Source organism: Pelophylax lessonae (assembly GCF_965119305.1).
Source record: "Pelophylax lessonae genome assembly, chromosome: 6".
Lineage (NCBI taxonomy): Eukaryota > Metazoa > Chordata > Amphibia > Anura > Ranidae > Pelophylax > Pelophylax lessonae.
Window position 1 is genome coordinate 188,884,813 of NC_138773.1, and position 19,158 is coordinate 188,903,970.

A 19,158-nucleotide genomic window follows, 5' to 3' on the forward strand; every position below is an offset into this window, starting at 1 on the left:
CTTGTTCAACCTGGCCACCGTGTGGTCCACCTGAGGAGGCACACACCAGCGCGCAGCCATAGTAGCCGCAAAAGGGTAGAGAGGTTGAAACTTCTTAGGCACCACGAAGGTGTGCCTCAAATTACGCCATAGCTCAGTCACCTTAGTGTGAAATTCCGCGGGGCAAGGAAAAACCTTGCCGTCTTGCGTGTCCTGTGTGTTCCAAAAGAGGACACAATGCCCGGAGGAGTGGGCTCATCCTCCAAACGTAGTGTTTCCTTTACTGCTAGGATCAACTCATCCATAGCTGCACGTTCCTCGGGTGACCGGGGGGGGGGTGAGCCATCCACCCCTGCGACCTCCGCCTCCCCCTCAGACTCTTGCGGGTCCTGAGAAGAGCGAGACCCTGAAAGAGCCACGCTACCTACAGCAACCATGTCACACTCAGAATCAGAAGAAAAGGAAATCCTAGGCCTTTTCCTAGCAGCACGTTCAGACATCAGCACATCCATTTTTGACACCAAAGTTGCCACAATAGCAGCCAAATCAGTCTGGTTAGAGGATGCAGATGACTCTGAATCCCCTACCAAGGCTGGCGGGAATTTGCTGTCCTGGGATTCCATAGCAGAAAAGAAAAGTTGTTTTTTTTTAACCTGGCCCTTTAAGTGCTTTGCGGAGCCCTCCCCAGCATACCGCTATAAGACTAATATACAGAACCCCCACAGGAACAAAACTGACCAGGAAAAGCACACAAGGCAAGGCAGGAAAAAGAATAGCAGGACAGAACCCCACAAGGTGTTACCAGCTCCTTCGGACTCTCCTGTGAAAAAGGAGGAAGTGATGTCACCGCTGGAGGCTGAGCCAGGCTGCAGGCCAAGGGAAAATGGATGCCAATGTAAACTAATGGGAGGCTTCGGCAAGATGGCCGCCGACATGTGCTCGGAACGATCGCATTGCCACACACAAGATGGCGCCAGATGGCACGAAAATACACTAGCGAAGCCAGACATGCTGCCCACATTAAAAATGGTGGACCGGCGGTGTGTTATCACGCAGCGGTCGCCGCAAATCTCTGCATCCACAAGCACCCTAAGTGACATGTAGGATAGGGACCCCCAAACACCCCACACAGCGCAGCTGTGATAGAAAAGCGCCCCCGCAGGGACCGGAACAGGGAGCCCAAAAACGCACAGACACAGGGGACACCACAGACACACATGGACTCCCGACCCCACACTGAGACCCCACATAGAGTGTACTTACCTGCACCGATGGCGTGGGGTGCCTCAGATCAAGCGGGAAACCGCCCACCTTCAGATGGCAGGGGAGTGCCGCCAGCCAAAAACGCAGGACACTAGGAATGCACGGACGAACCTATGCTGTGTCCAGTGAGGTAGCCACCTCACATGGCTGCATCCCTGAGGGACAGGGATGGGTCGTTTATGAGGCCAGGGCGAACACATAGCCAGTGAAACGCTCGATGGCAGGCTGGGATTCCATCTGACCTTCTGTCCTGGAGAACCAGGACGGTCAGTCCGATTCCCAGCTCCGCAACGCCGTCTTCATCCGAAGATCCACTAACTAGTGCTGATAAAATAAACAGCTAGCAATGTAAAGAAAAATTACATTTTCAGAAAATAAATCATAATGGAAAAGAGGAAGGCTGAGACAGTAGCTCCAGCACAGGGAAGCCTATCCACTCCTAAGCTAGGCAGAAGACAAACTGAATTGGGTTGGCTATTGCAGGGGGGTATTGGACTAGTAGGACAGCCCCCATGGGTGTGACTATGTAGATTTATTGTTCTTTTACAAGTCTTATGCCTAGAAATTCCTGTGTAGATGAAGTCAATACCCCATAAGTGAAGACTGTGTGAATGGGCGGCGACTGTCGGAGGACATAAGAGAAAAGGGAATTTTTTTCCCCAAACACTTTATACTTCACTGCTCTGTGCAGAGGTTTTGCACAGAGCAGTCTCAATCCTCCGCTTCTCGGGTCCCCCGCCGGTGCTCTTGGCCCCTCCCTCCTGCCAAGTGCCCCCATAGCAAGCAGCTTGCTATGAAGACACCCGAGCCGCTGCTGTGTGTGTCCATTCACACACAGAGTTTGGCTTGGCCCAGCTCCTGCTCTCCCCTCATTGGCTGTGATTGACCATAGTGGGCGACAATGGCTCCCGTCGCTGTCTCAACCAATCAGGAGGCAGAGACCCAAGAGAGCCAATGCTCTTATGCACATCGCTGGATCATGATGGGACTCTGGTATTAGAAGGGGCTGCTGCGCACAGAAGAGTTTTTACCTAAAAAACCTTAACAACCACTTCAAAATGTTATTGTCTAATGTAAACCCATCGTGAGAGAAATATGGGGACTGCTGTTGCTGCTCCTTCTTAAATAAAGGTTTGTTACCTGATACCATGATTTCCAGGAATCTTCCAGGGTGGTTCATAAGGGAAGGTGGCTCTGCCTATCTAAAACATGTAACACAAGGCTTGCAATGGAATAAAAAAAAAGCCCCAGAAACATGTCTGGCTCAGTGATAAAAAGAAAAACTCAAAAGGAAACTTAAAACTGCAAAGAATAGCAGATACTATATAAAAAAATAAACACTTCGGGTAGGAATACCTTGCTGTCCTGGAAGATTCCTGCAAATGAAGTTACCAGGTAACTAGCTTTGTTTTCCCCAATCATAATCAAGGACAGAATATGACAGGGTAAATGAGAAACCTTATTACAGTGGGCCACTGCTTGCAGGACATTTTTGCTAAATGCCTGATCCTGGCTGAAGATCAGGTCTACTCTGTAGTACTTGACAAAAATATTGAAATTCATCAAGTAGCTGCCCTGCAAATCTGCTCTAATACTTCCCCCTGCTTTTTCTGCCCAGGAGATGGTTAGGGCTCCTTCAGAGTGCGCACTGATTGCCGTCTGGAATAAGTACATTTTGAGAACTACTGTACAGGGGGGGGGGTACCCGGATTACAAACATCGACTTACAAACGACTCCTACTTACAAAGGGAGACAACAGAAAGTGAGGAGAAATCTAGCCATATGAAGGGAAATTCACTCCTGTAAGAGTTCTCATGGGAAAAAGATGTCTCCACCGAAGCTTTGTCACCAATCCTTGTTTCCACAACAACCCAAAATTTTCAAAATTCAGTTCTCATAGGGACAGAAAGTGAGGGGAAATCTTGTGAACAGGGGTACAGACTGCAAAAAAAAAAAAAAAAAATGGTACAGGGGTTTTAACCCTTCCCTATGCTATCCAAAACTCTTAAAAAACGGAATTTTTGTAAAATCTTACCTGTAAAATTCCTTTCTCTGAGTCCTCCGACAGTCGCCGCCCACTTCATATTCATCACCAATGGGGTTATGTCCTTTATGCCGTAGGAGTAGCTAGGCAATAGAATATGTTAGTACAAAGACTTTTAACATATCCCACCCCCAGGGGGTGGTCCCCTCAGTACATAACCCTCCACTTCCTGTATCCAACTCAGTTTCAGTGGAATAGCAGTAGAGAGTACATCAAAACCCCAAAAGAGGGGCGGGGGCGGCGACTGTCGGAGGACTCAGAGAAAGGAATTTTACAGGTAAGATTTTACAAAAATTCCGTTTTCTCTTACGTCCTCCGACAGTCGCCGCCCACTTCATATTCATCACCAATGGGGATGTCCCAAAGCAGTGTAAATATGAGGGGTGGGAAGAACTCAGCCGCGCCCAAGGCAACGCCGTCTCCCCATCAGAGAAAGGAACCTTACCAAAGGAAGGAAACCAGTTGGGCATAAGAACAAAACACTCGCTCAACAGGAGCAAGAAAACCCAGGGAAAAAACAAATATCCCAAAAAGCCAAAGAACCCGTAACAAGGGCTCTAGGAAACTGCCGCACTAAGAACCTTGCGGCCAAAGGAAGCATCAGCCGATGCCTGAACATCTACTCTGTAGAATATCGTGAAAGTGTGTACAGTCGACAAGTCGCCGCCTCACACACCTGGGCCACAGAGGCCCCATGACGACAGGCCCAAGACGTACTCAGAGATCTGGTAGAGTGCGCCTTCACAGGTACAGGGGGAACTTTCCCCCTCAAAGCATAGGCCTGATCAATGGTCCGTCAGATCCATTTGGCGATTGTAGAAGCCGACGCCGCCATGCCCTTCCGAGGACCTCCCGGAAGAACAAACAAGGCATCCGACTTGCGAGAAGACTCAGTCGATTTGAGATAGACTCTAATCGCCCGGACAACATCCAAGGAGTGAAGCAACACCTCCGTCGGAAGCTTCGGCTTCGCGCAAAGCGAAGGTTTGACAATGTCCACATTGAGATGAAAGTCCGAAACCCTTTTTGGAAGAAAAGAAGGGTTAGGTCGCAAGACCACCTTGTCCAAATGCACAACCAGACACGGAGACTTGCAGGACAAGGCTGCCAGCCCCGACACTCGACGAGTCGAGGTGATAGCCACCAAAAAGGCGACCTTCTTGGATAACAAAGACAGCGAGATCTCCCTGAACCTTTCAAAAGGAGCACGCTGCAATACTGATAGAACTAGATTCAAGTCCCAAGGGGGAAGAGGGTCCCTCCTAGGAGGGATCAGATGACGTACCCCCCGCACAAAAGTGCCAACCAAAGAATCAGATGCCACAGGCCGTTGAAAAAGAACGGCCAAAGCAGACACCTGACCCTTGATCGTGGCCAGCGCCAGACGCTGGTCAACACCCGTCTGAAGGAAGGGCAACACCCTAGACACCGAATAAGTGTCAGGAGAGAAACCCCTGGATTCGCACCAGGCAAAATACGCCTTCCAAGTACGGTAATAAACCTTCCCCGAGGAAGACTTCCTCGCATTTATTAAGGTGTGAATGAACTCAGGGGAAAGACCCCTGTTCTTCAGGACCTCGGATTTAACAGCCAGGCCGTTAAGACCAGCGACTGTAAAGCAGGATGGAAGATCGGTCCTTGCGACAGAAGATCTTCTCGAAGAGGCAGACGCCACGGGGCGTCGATTGCCAGATATACGAGGTCTGCGTACCAGGACCGGCGAGGCCAGTCCGGTGCCACAAGAATCACCGTGGTCGGTTCCGCGAAGGAACCTGGACAGCAATTGAATCGGTGGGAACGCATACATCAGTTGGTGCTGATGCCACGGGGCAACCAACGCGTCCGACGCGTCTGCCCGAGGATCGCGCGTCCTTGCCATGAACCGTGGTACTTTGTTGTTCAGACGAGACGCGAACAGGTCTACCTCCGGAAGACCCCACCTCGCGCACAACATCTGGAAGACAGCCGGGTGAAGGGACCATTCCCCCTGGTCCAGGGTCTGGCGGCTCAGATAATCCGCCTGCCAAATTTTCTCCCCCGGAATGTGAACTGCCGATATTGCCGGGACATGCGTCTCGGCCCAAGCCAGAATCGCGGCCACTTCTCGAGCCGCCCGGGCACTCCTGGTGCCCCCTTGGTGATTGATGTAAGCCACCGCCGTGGCATTGTCCGTCTGCACCCGAACCGGGTTCCAACGACGAAGACAGAGGAGTATCGCTCGCAGTTCCAGAACGTTGATCGGAAGGGAGGATTCCTCCGTCGACCAAACACCCTGGGCGGACAGAACGCCCAGAACACCACCCCAGCCCGACAGGCTGGCGTCCGTGGTGATCACCGTCCACGAAAGGGGACGAAAAGACTTGCCCCCCGATACTGAGGGGGATTGAAGCCACCACAGAAGAGCCCTTCTGGTCTGAGAACTCAATGACATCTGGAGATCCAGAGACTGCGGACGCCCGTCCCACTTGGACAATATCTCCGCTTGGAGATCCCGTGTGTGAAACTGGGCGAAGGGAATCGCCTCGAAAGCCGAGACCATCAATCCCAGACACCGCATGCACGTCCGAATGGACGAAGATGGAACGTCCCTGAGGGACCTGACTGCCACCTGAAGAGCTGCGAGTTTTTCTTCCGGCAGGAAGACCTTCGCCTGGACAGAGTCCAGAATCATACCCAGGTAAGAAAACCGAACCGATGGGCACAATGTCGACTTTGGAAAATTGATCGTCCAACCAAACTCCTGCAGAGTCTGCAACGTGACGGACAGATCCTTCTCCAGACTCTGGCTGGTCGCAGACCGAACCAGAATATCGTCCAGATACCCCAGAACCGAAATGCCCTGGGCCCTCAACAAAGCCAGAACCGGTGCCAGCACTTTGGTGAACACCCTCGGAGCCGAGGCGAGACCAAAAGGCAACGCCACAAATTGGTAATGATCTTCCGCTATGGCGAATCGAAGGTACCTCTGGTGACCCTCGAAAATCGGGATGTGAAGATACGCATCCTTCAAGTCGATGGAAGCCATGAACTCCCCCGGAACCAGGGCAGCCACCACCGACCGCAGGGATTCCATGCGGAACTTGCGCACCCGCACAAAGCGGTTCAGCGCCTTCAAGTCCAGAATCGGACGCACCTAGCCCTCCTTCCTGGGCACGGTGAGCAGATTGGAATAGAACCCTCGAAATCAGTCCCGATGAGGCACCGGGACCACCACTCCCTGAGCCCTCAGGTCCTGCACCGCTAGATGCAGGTCCCGCAAACGCTCCGGGGATAAGAGAAGACTGGAGGGAAAAAATCTGCTCTCCGGCCGAGAGAGAAACTCGATCTAGTAGCCAGATCGAACGATTTCCTGTGAATTGGGTGAGGGCGCCCCTTCAGGCCGCACTGTTGTGGGCCGCAGAACCGGATTGGCCGGACTTTTGCTTACCTGCCCACGGCTTCTTGCGGGAGCCTTGACCCTTGGACGGCTTGCCCCAAAGTGTGACCGAAAGGCACGAAAGGACCCCTGAGGGGGCCGAAATAAAGCATTCTTTTTTCCCAGGAGCCGTCTCAGTCTTGTGGGATTGAGGTAAGAGCGTGCTCTTACCCCCCGTGACCCCTTTAATTAGGGCATCCAGGGATTCGCCAAAAAGGCGAGAACCATCAAAAGGCAGATTGGCCAAGGTCTTACGTGAAGATTGATCCACAGACCAACACTTCAACCAAACCAGGCGGCGAGATAACACCGCCACACTGTGTACACGTGCAGCCAACGGAACCATATCCAGGTCCGCATCACACAAATACATGACACCCTGGTGGATTTTATCCACCATATCCAAAGTCGCCTGGGGGGCAGAATCAGCCACCAGGACACGCCTAAGCACCTGCGTCCAGCTCGCGACCGCCTGGGCCGCCATAAGTGAAGCAAATAAAGCTTTCAACATAGAACCCATAATAGAATAGGTACGACGGGCAAGGGACTCCATCCTCTTGTCCGTGGCATCCCGGAACACCGGGGTGTCTTCAGCAGGAATCGCAGTGGACTTGTTCAAAACTGCTAACGCATGGTCCACCGGAGGTGGGACACACCAACGCCCATCAGTAGCGGGCGTAAAAGGATAGCGCAGCTTAAACCTACTTGGTACAGCAAAAGGTTTGCGTATATTACGCCATCGTTCTTTCACAGCGCGCTGAAAATCATCAGTGCATGGAAACATCTGCGATGATTTGCGCCTTTTCTGCATCCCATAAGCCGCCAAGGCAGCTGGAGGACATGTTTTCTCCTCCAAACGCAGAGTTTGCTTGATAGAAGCAACCAATTCATCCATGAGTGCAAGCTCTTCAGACGAGCCAGGGGGAGAATTATCAACCCCCTCTACCTCAGCCTCCATTTCTGACCCTATAAGGTCCAGGGAGGAACGAGACCCCGATAAGGAGATCTCTGCCACAGCAGCCCCAGTACCATCACCCTCTGAAACAGAGGAAATTGAAAACTCTGGGCCTTTTAGAGGATTGAGCAACCACCAGCATTTGCACCTGAGTCGCAAGGCTAGCCACAATCGCAGCCAAATCCCCCCCCGGGGGGGGGGAAACCGCAGTCCCCTGGCTTCCCACTAAATTGGCAGGAAAAATCCCCCCCCTAGTATTCCTGAGAATCCATGCCCTTGTAGCAGCAAAAATAAAAGGGTGACCGCCCCTTTAAGAGAGCGCTGCGATCGTAGCCCACTCACACAAGGGACCCCCACAGGGACAAGTATACCAAGGCAGGATACAGGGAATAAAAAGAAATGAACCTGGAGAGATCGGTGCTGCTGCTGCTGCCTGCGGTGCTCCTGAAGGAAAGGAAATGCTGGCATACAGGGCGCTCTATGAAAGCCTATGGAGGCTACAAGAAAATGGCCGCCATGCATGTAAAACATGCGGCCGGAGCGATCGCAGCCAAAATGGCGCCGTTTGGCGCCGAAACCGCCCCATGAGGGAGAAGTAAAACACACCATCTGCCCAAAAAAGGAACATGGTAAACCGCCGCAGCGGCGCTGTAATGTGCCCCAAGCATGAGAACTCAAGCCCCACAGCACACAGCCGTTCACACAGACAGAAAACTGACACAGAGTGCAGCCAGCCCCCCCTCCTGCAGCCCACAGCATGCAATGTGAGAGATAGGGAAAACGTAATAGTGTGAACACAGGGCAAGGTACACAGTCCCAGACTGACACCCCCCAGACAGACAGGTCCCCACATAAATGCACTTACCTCTTAAATGGCGTGGGGGACCCGCACAGGCGAACAAACCGCTGCACATGAGGCAGGGAGAGTCGCATCCAGGACGCATCAGAAGGTGGGTTGAGAAACCGCACAGCGTCCAGTGAGGTAGCCACCTCACCTAGCATCCCTGCACGGAACAGGGATGGGTCGTTCAGATAACTCAGGAGCGATACCTGACTGAACGCTCGATGGCGGGCTGAGAAGCCACTGACCCACAGCCTGCTACCAGGGGGGTCAGCCCGAGACGCAGCCCGCATGATCCTCTTCTTCCGAAGAACTAACTAACGCTGGTAAAATAACAGCTAACAAGAAAGAGAGAAAAAACTGAAATAAAATCCAAAGAAAGGAAAGAGAGCTGAGACAAGGTGCCCCAGCACAGAAACTTCCAGCTACTCCTGACAGCTAGACAAATGAAACTGAGTTGGATACAGGAAGTGGAGGGTTATGTACTGAGGGGACCACCCCCTGGGGGTGGGATATGTTAAAAGTCTTTGTACTAACATATTCTATTGCCTAGCTACTCCTACGGAATAAAGGACATAACCCCATTGGTGATGAATATGAAGTGGGCGGCGACTGTCGGAGGACGTAAGAGAAATTATTATTTTGGCTGGAGCTACACTTAAAAAATTTACCTGTTCCGACTTACAAACAAATTTGACTTAAGAACAAACCTACAGACCCTATCTTGTTTGTAACCCGGGGACCACCTGTATATGACAATACCTTGTGTTCTGTGACAATGAGTAACTACTTTAGGCAGAAACCATGGCTCCCTTTTAAAAATGCAAGAAACAGAAAGCCAATGCGCTACCAATGGAATGGATGTAATAATAAATGTGAAAAAAACGAAGGGTAGACAAATGAAAATGGAAGAAAGCTGCCAATTTAAAAGGGTCACCACTACAAAAGGACAAGAATAAAAAGGAAAAAAATCAGTGCTAATTTCCAGTACTAAATAAGTTAAAGTGCTGTGAATCGCATAATACTCAAAATCCAATGCGAATCTCAAAAAGGTAAGAGAATCTACCAAAAAGCAGAATATAGATGACAATATTCAAAATGCGCAAAAAATAAATGATAATTCACATAATCTATCACAAAAAAAAAGGAGGGGTGCAATTCAAATAGCAAATGTCAGAATTAATACCGCGATGTATAGAATCAAATGATAATAAATGTGCAAATAACATACAGGTGCTGATAATAAATATCCACATAACATGAAAAAAATATTAATAATAATAATATATTGCGATTCATGCATAAATGTTGCAAACAAAACGGTAAAGTGCTTAACGCGGTAGTATAGTCAAAATAAATCGCATACTAGCTCATTATGAAAAACGTACCTTAGAACGAAGCCCCGACACAGACTCCGGACACCGCTGTGGGAGCGGACATGATCCCTCGGCGTTTCTTCCGGGTTCAGCGGTTCCGGCGCTGTGAGTGGCCGGAGCCGTGATGATGTCATCCTGCGCATGCGCGCGGGGGATTAACTTTCCGGCAACTTCCCAGCAAGGAACTCTGAAGGTCCGCCGGACCTTCAGAGCGCATGCGCCGCTCGCGTCAGCGGCTGCATGCAGTGCAAATATCTCCTAAACCGTGCAGGTTTAGGAGATATTAATTTTACCTACAGGTAAGCCTTATTATAGGCTTACCTGTAGGTAAAAGTCACAAAAATCGGTATACTACCGCTTTAAGAGCTATAATGATATAAGATGCACTATTATGAGAGTGAATAAATAAATGATAAATCCTAAAAAATAGACCATGTGCAAAATGTGCTTCCAAAAATAAAAATGTGACTCTGATTCTTCTCAATGATCAGGTGACTCTTGTGATTCTCCACTATAGTTGGTGGAGACAACTGCAAAAAAATGTAAAATAAGCGTATTCTGGTGCTTGACAAACAAAAAACTGTCACCTCAGTCCATGCTTACAAGGGAAGGTTGTAGTGGGGGGACCGACCATTAAACCTTGGGGAAAACAATAAAAAAATATATACCTCTAAAACAGGTTAGGAGTAGATCTTTAAAGAGAATATCTCCTGCCCACCTGTCTTTAGGCATTCAGGTTCACTGTCCAGGAGCAACTGCTTAGACCAGGTGTGGGTACCTTCCAACTAGCATGATCAAAAAATAAAAAATAAATAAAATAAAACAAGGGACTAATACAAGGCACTATTTATAAAGTTTGTTCCTGCTAGGACAGGGAAGCAAAAAAAAACAAAAAAAAAAAAAAACAAAATACAAAACTATAGCCGACATATGGTGCTTTTAAATGTGATTCTGGGGTTTCTTGTTTTAGGTAGGCAGAGCCACTCGCATTGGCAACTAGAATTAGCGGCAGAATGGAGCAGATGCTTTCTGTATATAGTTCCGTCTCAATCCTGTCACAAGCGGAGAGATACAGGAAGCATCGGCTCTGCATGCTTGCTACTGTGCCACTCCGCACACTCTCCATTGTCTGTCATGTATCTCAGGAGCCAGCATTTCCCACAGCAGTACCAGCCAGCAGTACCCATCAGCAGTAGGTCACATGTGCTAGAGGTGCAACTAGCCCCCAGCACATAGTTGTAAATACGCCAGCATGTGCAGTGTTTCGGACTCCTGCCACCATGACCACTTCAAATCACAAGTCATGGTGCTTGGAGTGTTCCTTTAATATCTCTCAGAAGAAGGCAACATCAACCGGTTCATTAAAAACTGGCCGACATTGGGCCCATGTGTATGGCAGCCGGGCTGGCAGAAGCCGGCCTTTTGGCATGGGTGAAAATACTGGCTCCTAGATTTCAAGCAAAACTTGTCAAGCCCTGTCTTAGGCCTTAAAACAAGGCAATCAGTAGCCTAGTAGTAGAAATCATTACCATTTATGGAGCTTCAATCTTCAACAGAAAAACATTTATCAGGGAGAGAAACGAGAATATCTTATCAAGTTAAACTGGAACTCACTTTCTGTATAGAAGGTATAGACCAAAAAGGTAGAAGTATGCTGGGAGGCAGTCTTCAAGTTAGCAATGATAGGTCACATTTTTCTCTCATGACGAGTGCATTTAAAAAAGGCACAATATAGGTTTATGAAAAAAAATAAACGTACATACTCAACTACATACTGCAGCTGTCCCACATCAGCTCGAAGACCAAGAATTGGGCAATCACATGACCACTGATCACTCAGCCCTCAGTCCACTCGGAGCAATGACTGTCAGTCACCACTCTCTGCTCTAATCCTCCAGCACTCACTGGAGCACTGAGTTGCAGAGGAAGAGCCAGCTGTCAATCAGGTACTTAGGTGGATTTCAACAATTTTGTCAGCTCTGCTTCATCTGATGATAGCAGACAGTAGTCTGCTATCAGCTAACTTTGGGTCACAGGTGAACAAAAGTAAGTGAATTCCTGTGACCCACCTGAGAATATAGCCAAAAAGCTGTACTTCTCTTAGGAAAGCAGATGCGCACACAATGGTACACCAGCACACACTGACTATAGGGCTGAACAAAGATCTAAAAGATTTAAAACTGGCTCCTAGCTCTTTCTATAGCAAGCCACGGAAGCACATACTGCCTTGTCTCCGCAGAGACAATGTGCTATCCATTTTACCCTTTTAAATAATAACCTACAGGTACCACAAATCAAACGGCATAGTTTTACTCTTGAGAGGCAGAAAAGCCCCATTTTCTACCACCCCTCTGATCAAGGGTTTCACTTAGCTGCTGAGGGTTTGGCTTGTCTTACTTGGAGTTTATGCCCTGTCTATAAAAGTCTAAGTTCGACCCCCCCCCCATCCCCAGAGCCAAGACATTCCTTATTCTGCACGTACCTCTAATCTTGGATGCACTCCATTACTAACAACTTTAGAACAAAGTCTGATCAACATTGGGCCAAACCCATGCTCTGGGCCAATTAAAATGCCCATGTAGGTCACTGAGGAGCTCTTCGTGGCTAGTGGGGCAGTAGGGAGCCATGGCTAAGCACTGAATTCAGAAGCGGAGCCCTCGAAATGCATGTTGGTACAGAGCGGTGCACAAATAAGGCTTTCTTGCCATTAATGGATAATCTTTTAGCAGAGGTTTAAAAAAAATAATAAATAATAATAAATCAATAAATAAGGGTAAAATACTCTTAAATACACAATCCCTACATCCAAACTAACTAATTAATGCAACCGACTACACAACAAAGTGATAAATGTAAACAAACTGTATATAATGAATAGTGACCACACAACCGTATATTCTGAATAGTGATCACATACATACATAAATAATGCTTGAGCACCCATGTGTAATAGATCACTAAAAGTGCACTCAATGTCGTTCAAAAGTCACTTAGAACATGTATCAGTCATGTGTGTCTTCATTTCATCGCCAGTGCAATTTTCCCACAACTGCATGTGTGCCACACTTTGAAACACTTTCACCAATCATGGGTGTGCTCCAACCTGGAATATTGGACCTCTTAAATTACTGGTCACATAAGCCATATACCAAACAGGGGTTAATCCTCTCTCCAGGCACATTTCCTAGGACTGTAGTCACACCAGCCTCTTAAGGGTTACTCCTCCTCTTCCACAGGTTTAGCAACAGTCTCAGCACAGATTCATTGTGCTTTCTATAAAATACAAGTTTATTACATGAAAACATTAAGAACACTCACATAGGTAAATGGATTTCCTATCAAATCCCCATGTATTGCTCTCTCTGTGGGTAATACAGAGCAGTCCTGCTTCCTCAAACTCCTGAGAATGCTCCTAGGCTGATGCCCTCATACTTGTGGCTCCACATTACGCCACCATTTGACTTTCAAAATGCAGTTTATTGAAAAACAAACAAACAGTCAAGTACTGTAACACAAGATAGTAGAGCACAGAACAGGGTAACATACCATGTACAAGAAAGTAAAACCATTGTGATACTCCAAAATACAATTGAGCAAATAACATTAAAGTCATATAACATTAATCCCAATGGACTCATCCTAAAGGACCAAAAAAGAGCTTGGGAACGAAAGTCCAACTCACGGCCCCTCAAGGGGGGACAAGGCAGCATACTCGTGGAGTGGACCAAACAAAGGAAGGGTGTATCTACAACTGACCAGTGCATGTGCGGGAGTCCTCCACCCAACGGCTCCAAACCCAATCAAATTTTTTGGGGCAACCTCTGTGGAGATATATCAAACGTTTAAAAGGGAGGGTGGAGTTGACCTCGGCCATCCACAGACAGAGTAGGAGATTGTGCGCGCATCCACAATTTTGCTATAAGCTTACGGGCGTGGAAGAGTGTTTCATGCAGGAAAGTAGTCCGAAATTTGTCAGCTGTGTCATCTGGAAAAAGGCCTAGGACACACTGTTTAAGGTCCAGCTGGAGTGGGGAGCCCATGTGATCATGTAGAAACATGATGACCTGTAGCCAAAAGGTTTGCACTGCAGGGCAGGACCAGAGGATATGTATAAACGTTCCTGGGTGGGAGCGACAGCGGGGACAGTCAGTATCTATCCCCTCCCGATATCTAGCCAGGCGAAGAGGGGTGAGATAAGATCTATGTAGGATATACAATTGCGTCAAACGGTCCGAGAGTTTAGGGGAGGACAATTTTGGGACTGTCCAAAATCGCATCCCAGTCAGAGTCATCCAGTTGGGGGACGTCAGAGCTCCTATGCTGTAGGCCTTCCACCACCCTCTTGATGGCCCGTGAACCCAGTTCCAAATACATGGCTGAGATCAGTTTAGAGGGATCCTCACCCCATCGGGAAACTGGGCCAATAGTGCATGTCTAAGCTGAAGGTACCCAAAGTACATGTGGGGCGGGAGCGCAAACCGCACTGATAGGGATTGAAAGGAGCATATTCCTGAACCCTGCACCACCTGATGCAGGAACAGTACATTACGCCACCATTTGATGAAGTACTAAGGGCATAATGCTCAAGGCAGGGCCACAAGTGTGAGGTCATCAAGCTAGGAGCATTCACAAGAGTTTGAGGAAGCAAGGTTGATCTGAATTAGCCACTGAGAGCAGTATATGTGAATTTGATAAGCGATCCATCTACCTACTGTATGTGAACTGTTTGATGGATCTGTGCTGGGATGGTTGCTAAACCTGTGGAGGAGTAACCCTTGAGATGCTGAGGTGACTACAGTCCTAAGAATTAAGCCTGGAGAAAGCCTTAATGAGACAGGATTAACGCCATGTGGCGTATATAGCTTACATGACGTTCTGTAATTTAGGAGGTCCAATTTTCCATGTGAGAGCACACCCAAAAGGCACAACTGGTGGAAGTGTTTAACTGTGTGCCACACATGCAGTTGTGGGAAGATTACACTGGAAATGAAGACACATAGGACTGACTGATACAGGTTATAAATTACTTTTGAACCACATGGATTGTGCTTAACTTATGCACCATTAGTGATCTATTACACATGGGTGCTCTAACATTCGTTATGTATGCTGTATATGTAGTCACCAATAATATTAGCTGGTTCACATTTTTATAAACTTTACGTTTTGTAGTGGGTTGTACCAATTCATTTTTCGGGTGTAGGGACTGTGTACTGCTACACTTTATTCAGTGATTTGATATTTAGACGTGAATCACTATTAGTGTTTAGCTGCTCCCATTTGTTAGGGTTTAAGACTGAAATGTTTTTTTGCTGTGCGGGATTAGGGTTTTGTTTATATAGGTTTAAAAATGTTGACTTAAAATTTAAATGTTACTTACTTAAACTAAAGGCAAAAAAACTTTTTGCATTCCGATAAGCCCCCTGCCCGCAGACCCCCACAACCACCCCACAGGGTTGTTGGGAAGAGGCTCATCAACATGGGGACAAGGTGCTTTGGGAAGGGGTGCACAGAGCCCCCCTGCTCCAAAGCACCCCCCCATGTTAAGGGCGTGTGGCCTAGTATGGTCGAGGAGGGGGTGGGACCGCTCACTCGTCCCCTCCTCTTTCCTGGCCTGCTGGGCTGCATGCTCGGATAAGGGTCTGGTATGGATTTTGGGGGGACCCCACACCGACGTGGGGCTCCCCTCAAAATCCATACCAGACCTGAAAGGCCTGGCTTGGAAACTGTGGGGGGGGGGGGGCACGCCGGTTTCTTTCCCATTTTGGCGTGGAGTTCCCCCTCAAGATCCTCAGCGCACAAGTCGCAACACAAGTCGGATCATCCTAATCCGACTTGTGATGCGATTTCCATTCAAATCAATGAGCTCCCATAGGGAGTAGACTTACAGCTGTCATGTCCACTTTAAAAACGTATAATGTGGCTTAACGCTGTATAAGCAACATTAAGCAGTCTTTAGCAGCGTCAGACGTTTTTACAGCTCTGACACTGGTCCTCAGAACGCACTGGTCCTGGGCTTTTTTTGCAGCTTGAAAACGACTACGCCACTTACAGCTGCAAAAAGCCTGTGTGTGCATAAGGCCATAAGATAACATGGAGGGGCGTTTTTAAGCTGCAAAAAAAAAAAAAATAAGCCTGACGCTCCTAAAAGCGGCTGCCAAAACACCCTGTGTGCATTAGGCCTTAAAGTTTCTGCATGAAGAAAAACTTGGTGGTGTTAATAGTTCAATAAAAAAAAAAAAAAAAAAATCTACCTGTACTGTATTATGGACCATGTTTTAGTAAAAAGCTACCTTGTTTTGTATGTCTTCACTTCTAGAATAAATTTGCTTTATACCTGGTCTAGCTTTGGAGTCTGGAGCTTTTGCAATGTCCTATCGGAAGTGAGGACCTTGGAACTGCTGTGAGCTTCAAAATACTCTTCCACCAAGTTGCTCTGCTAATGAAAAAAATGCAAGATTGTTTTACAGGTCACAAAGCTTTGGATACAGCAATAATTCATGCCACCCACCATTAAAACCCTAGACAAAAGATTTTTTTTTTTTTAATACAGGCTCACAGCTTAAAAAAAAGAAAAACAAAAAAAAAAAAAAAAAAAAAAAACACCTTACTTTGTTTTTTCCTTTTTTGGAAGGTGTTTTCCCAGGGGTCCGAGACCCTTTGCTTGGTGTTTGTGATCCTTTACTTGGTGTTTTAGCAGTGGCTGGCTTTTCTTCCATCTCTTCATCAGAATCAGAGGCAGAATAATCACTTTCACTGTCTGACCTTAAATTTGGTGCTGTAAGTAGGAAACAAAATGCTAAAGATGGCTATGCATGCGTTTTTTAGTTTGGGAGTAGACTTACAGCTGTCATGTCCAGTTAGGCTATGCTGATGCCATGTTGAAATCTAGATGTTCCGTTAATTATACCAACAAGCAAGACCTGGAACAACATTAACTTACAAACAAACACACAATGGCACGATTCACAGCAATGATACGTCCCAACTCTTCTGTGTACAAACGGCTACATCAAAGTTTCTATTAGAGATGAAGCCTGAAAGCAGCGCACCTCTGCCGTGCTCTCTCTAGAAAATGTATAATGCTATATTTATCTAGTGGCATAGGGGTATCCTGTATTAAAACGTTTATAATAGTTATAATAGTTAATTTGCTAAACAAAACATGAAAACCATTTGAAAGCACTTTGAAAAAATTAATTGATTACATTCAAAACCATTATATAGTTTATCTTTAAGAAATAAGGAGGCAGGAAACAAAACCAGTTCAGTTTATTTACCAATTGTACTGAAGGCATATCATGAAATAAAATGCAGGTTAAACATATATAGTCTCTTTGATATGAAGCCCCATGCCAAGACAATGAGCGCTCCTAAACAACCAGAAGTGGCGTATTGCTACCTGCATTTCATGTGCATAACAGCCTGTGTTATTAAGGAGGTACATAAATGGCAATATGCATCTTCCACTGCAATTCTAATTCTTTAAAAAGGCCCTGTCCCTACAGGACATCAGGAAGAGCCACAACATACAGTAGAGGGGAGCAGGTATACACACATGGAACTGTTGGATACTTGCAGCTGCCATTAAACATGGTGGAGTTTTAACATCCAGGCTGCTGAAAAGGCAAGTATATAGCATTTTCTTTTACAGGCCGTCTTTATTTTTGACTCTGTAATGACAAGGTTGCTTTAAGTTTGTTTTTTTAAGATCATCAAAGTTGCTTTGATAATAAAATTAGCCACATAATTCATTAGATTAGAACTAAAAGGAAATTAAAACACTCTGAAACTGCAAGTTAGAATTTGTGCATGCAGGCAAAGCTTGCAAATCTGTACACATGTGTGCTTGCATTATTGGCATTTCAAATTATCCACATACCACCTTAACTAGTTTGTTCTTTAGCATTAGGCCCCACGTAACAAGAGCACCATCTAGGTTAAATAGGCAGGGGATCAGTGAACAGATACCCTGATGAATCAGAGCGAAATGGATATCACTTTTGTTACATCCATGTCTATTCAGTGTTTCGCTACATTTGAAAACCGGAGCCATTAGATCTTGTGTCTGTTTACATGAGATTATCTCCAAGCTGTCATGTTTAGGCCAGAACAGAACAGAAAAAAAAAAAACACCAACCTTTTCCATTGTTGTTTCCAGATCTGAATGGACTCAGAGGTAAGCAGATGTAAACAGACACAAATTTGTTTAAATCTGGTTGCCCATAGACTTACATGGGGCTTCTGATCAGGTCTACTTGAAAAAACTGACTGTCCAATAAAAGAATACTGAATCAGTTACATCAGATTACATCAAGTTAAACAACCATCTTTTATTCAGTTCAGTATTTGATTTTTTTTTTAAATCAGTTTACTTTTGTTGCCGTTTTGGGCATACATAAACAAAAATAAATATATTTTGCATAAATGCAACAGATGTAATGGACAGCATCCATTTACATCCGCAAAACAAAAAAAGGTTTGCATTCTTTTCCATTTTTGTTTGTGGACCTAAACAGATTCGTAAGCAAGCATACAGTACGTGAATGGCCATTGGCCACATGTCTGTTTACATCCACTTGTCCATAGAATTGTCCTGTCCTTCGATCTGAAAAACAGACTGACAGATTCAGATTGAATGACTGTGTGAAAGGAGTCTAGTGGGAGGTGAAGAAGTGGAACCATCTGAGGAAAATTATATAATTTTTTCCTCACAAGCAGTGTTATGGTCGTCGCCAAAAATATTTTTATCAACTAAATGAACACTATTTTAGTCAATTAAAACTAGGAACAATTCAGATGACTAAAATACAAAATTAAACTAAAATGGCATTTTAGTCAAGACTGACTTAAACTAAATTGAAATTTGATATCAACATTGACATTGCTCACAAGAAGTTCTCTGTAGGAATTTTTTTTTATTCTTTGCCAGGAATATATGTAAATATAGCAGTTCTAGTCCCACCCATTCCCCCTCTCCTGCTCATATTTAATTTATTTGTTACTTTTTTTTTTTTAATGCAGGTCTCAAAGGAGAAGGAAGAACACAGGGCAGGTCTGGGAGGGGCCACATTCTTCTGTGATGGTCTCAGCCCCTTATGCAAATACAAGGCTTGGCAAAAGTATTTACACCCCTTGGCATTTTTCATGTTTTGTTGCCTCACAACCTGGAATTAACATGGATTGTTTGAGGATTTGCATCATTTAATTTACAGAACATTCTCACAACTTTGAAGAGGTTTTATTTTTTTATTGTGAAGCAAACAAATATGACAAAATAACAG

At 46.3% G+C, this 19,158-nt stretch overlaps 1 protein-coding gene across 1 annotated transcript in view; it reads right to left on the bottom strand.

Annotated features, from left to right (window-relative positions):
- Positions 1-19,158, bottom strand: part of ORC2 (origin recognition complex subunit 2) — a 135,429-nt gene that overhangs the window by 60,468 nt on the left and 55,803 nt on the right. Inside the window, exons 8-9 of the mRNA XM_082261318.1 lie at positions 16,486-16,652; positions 16,212-16,310 (exon numbers count right to left, since the gene is read on the bottom strand). Coding sequence (XP_082117444.1) covers positions 16,212-16,310; positions 16,486-16,652 — 266 coding nt within the window. The remainder of the gene's footprint in view (positions 1-16,211; positions 16,311-16,485; positions 16,653-19,158) is intronic.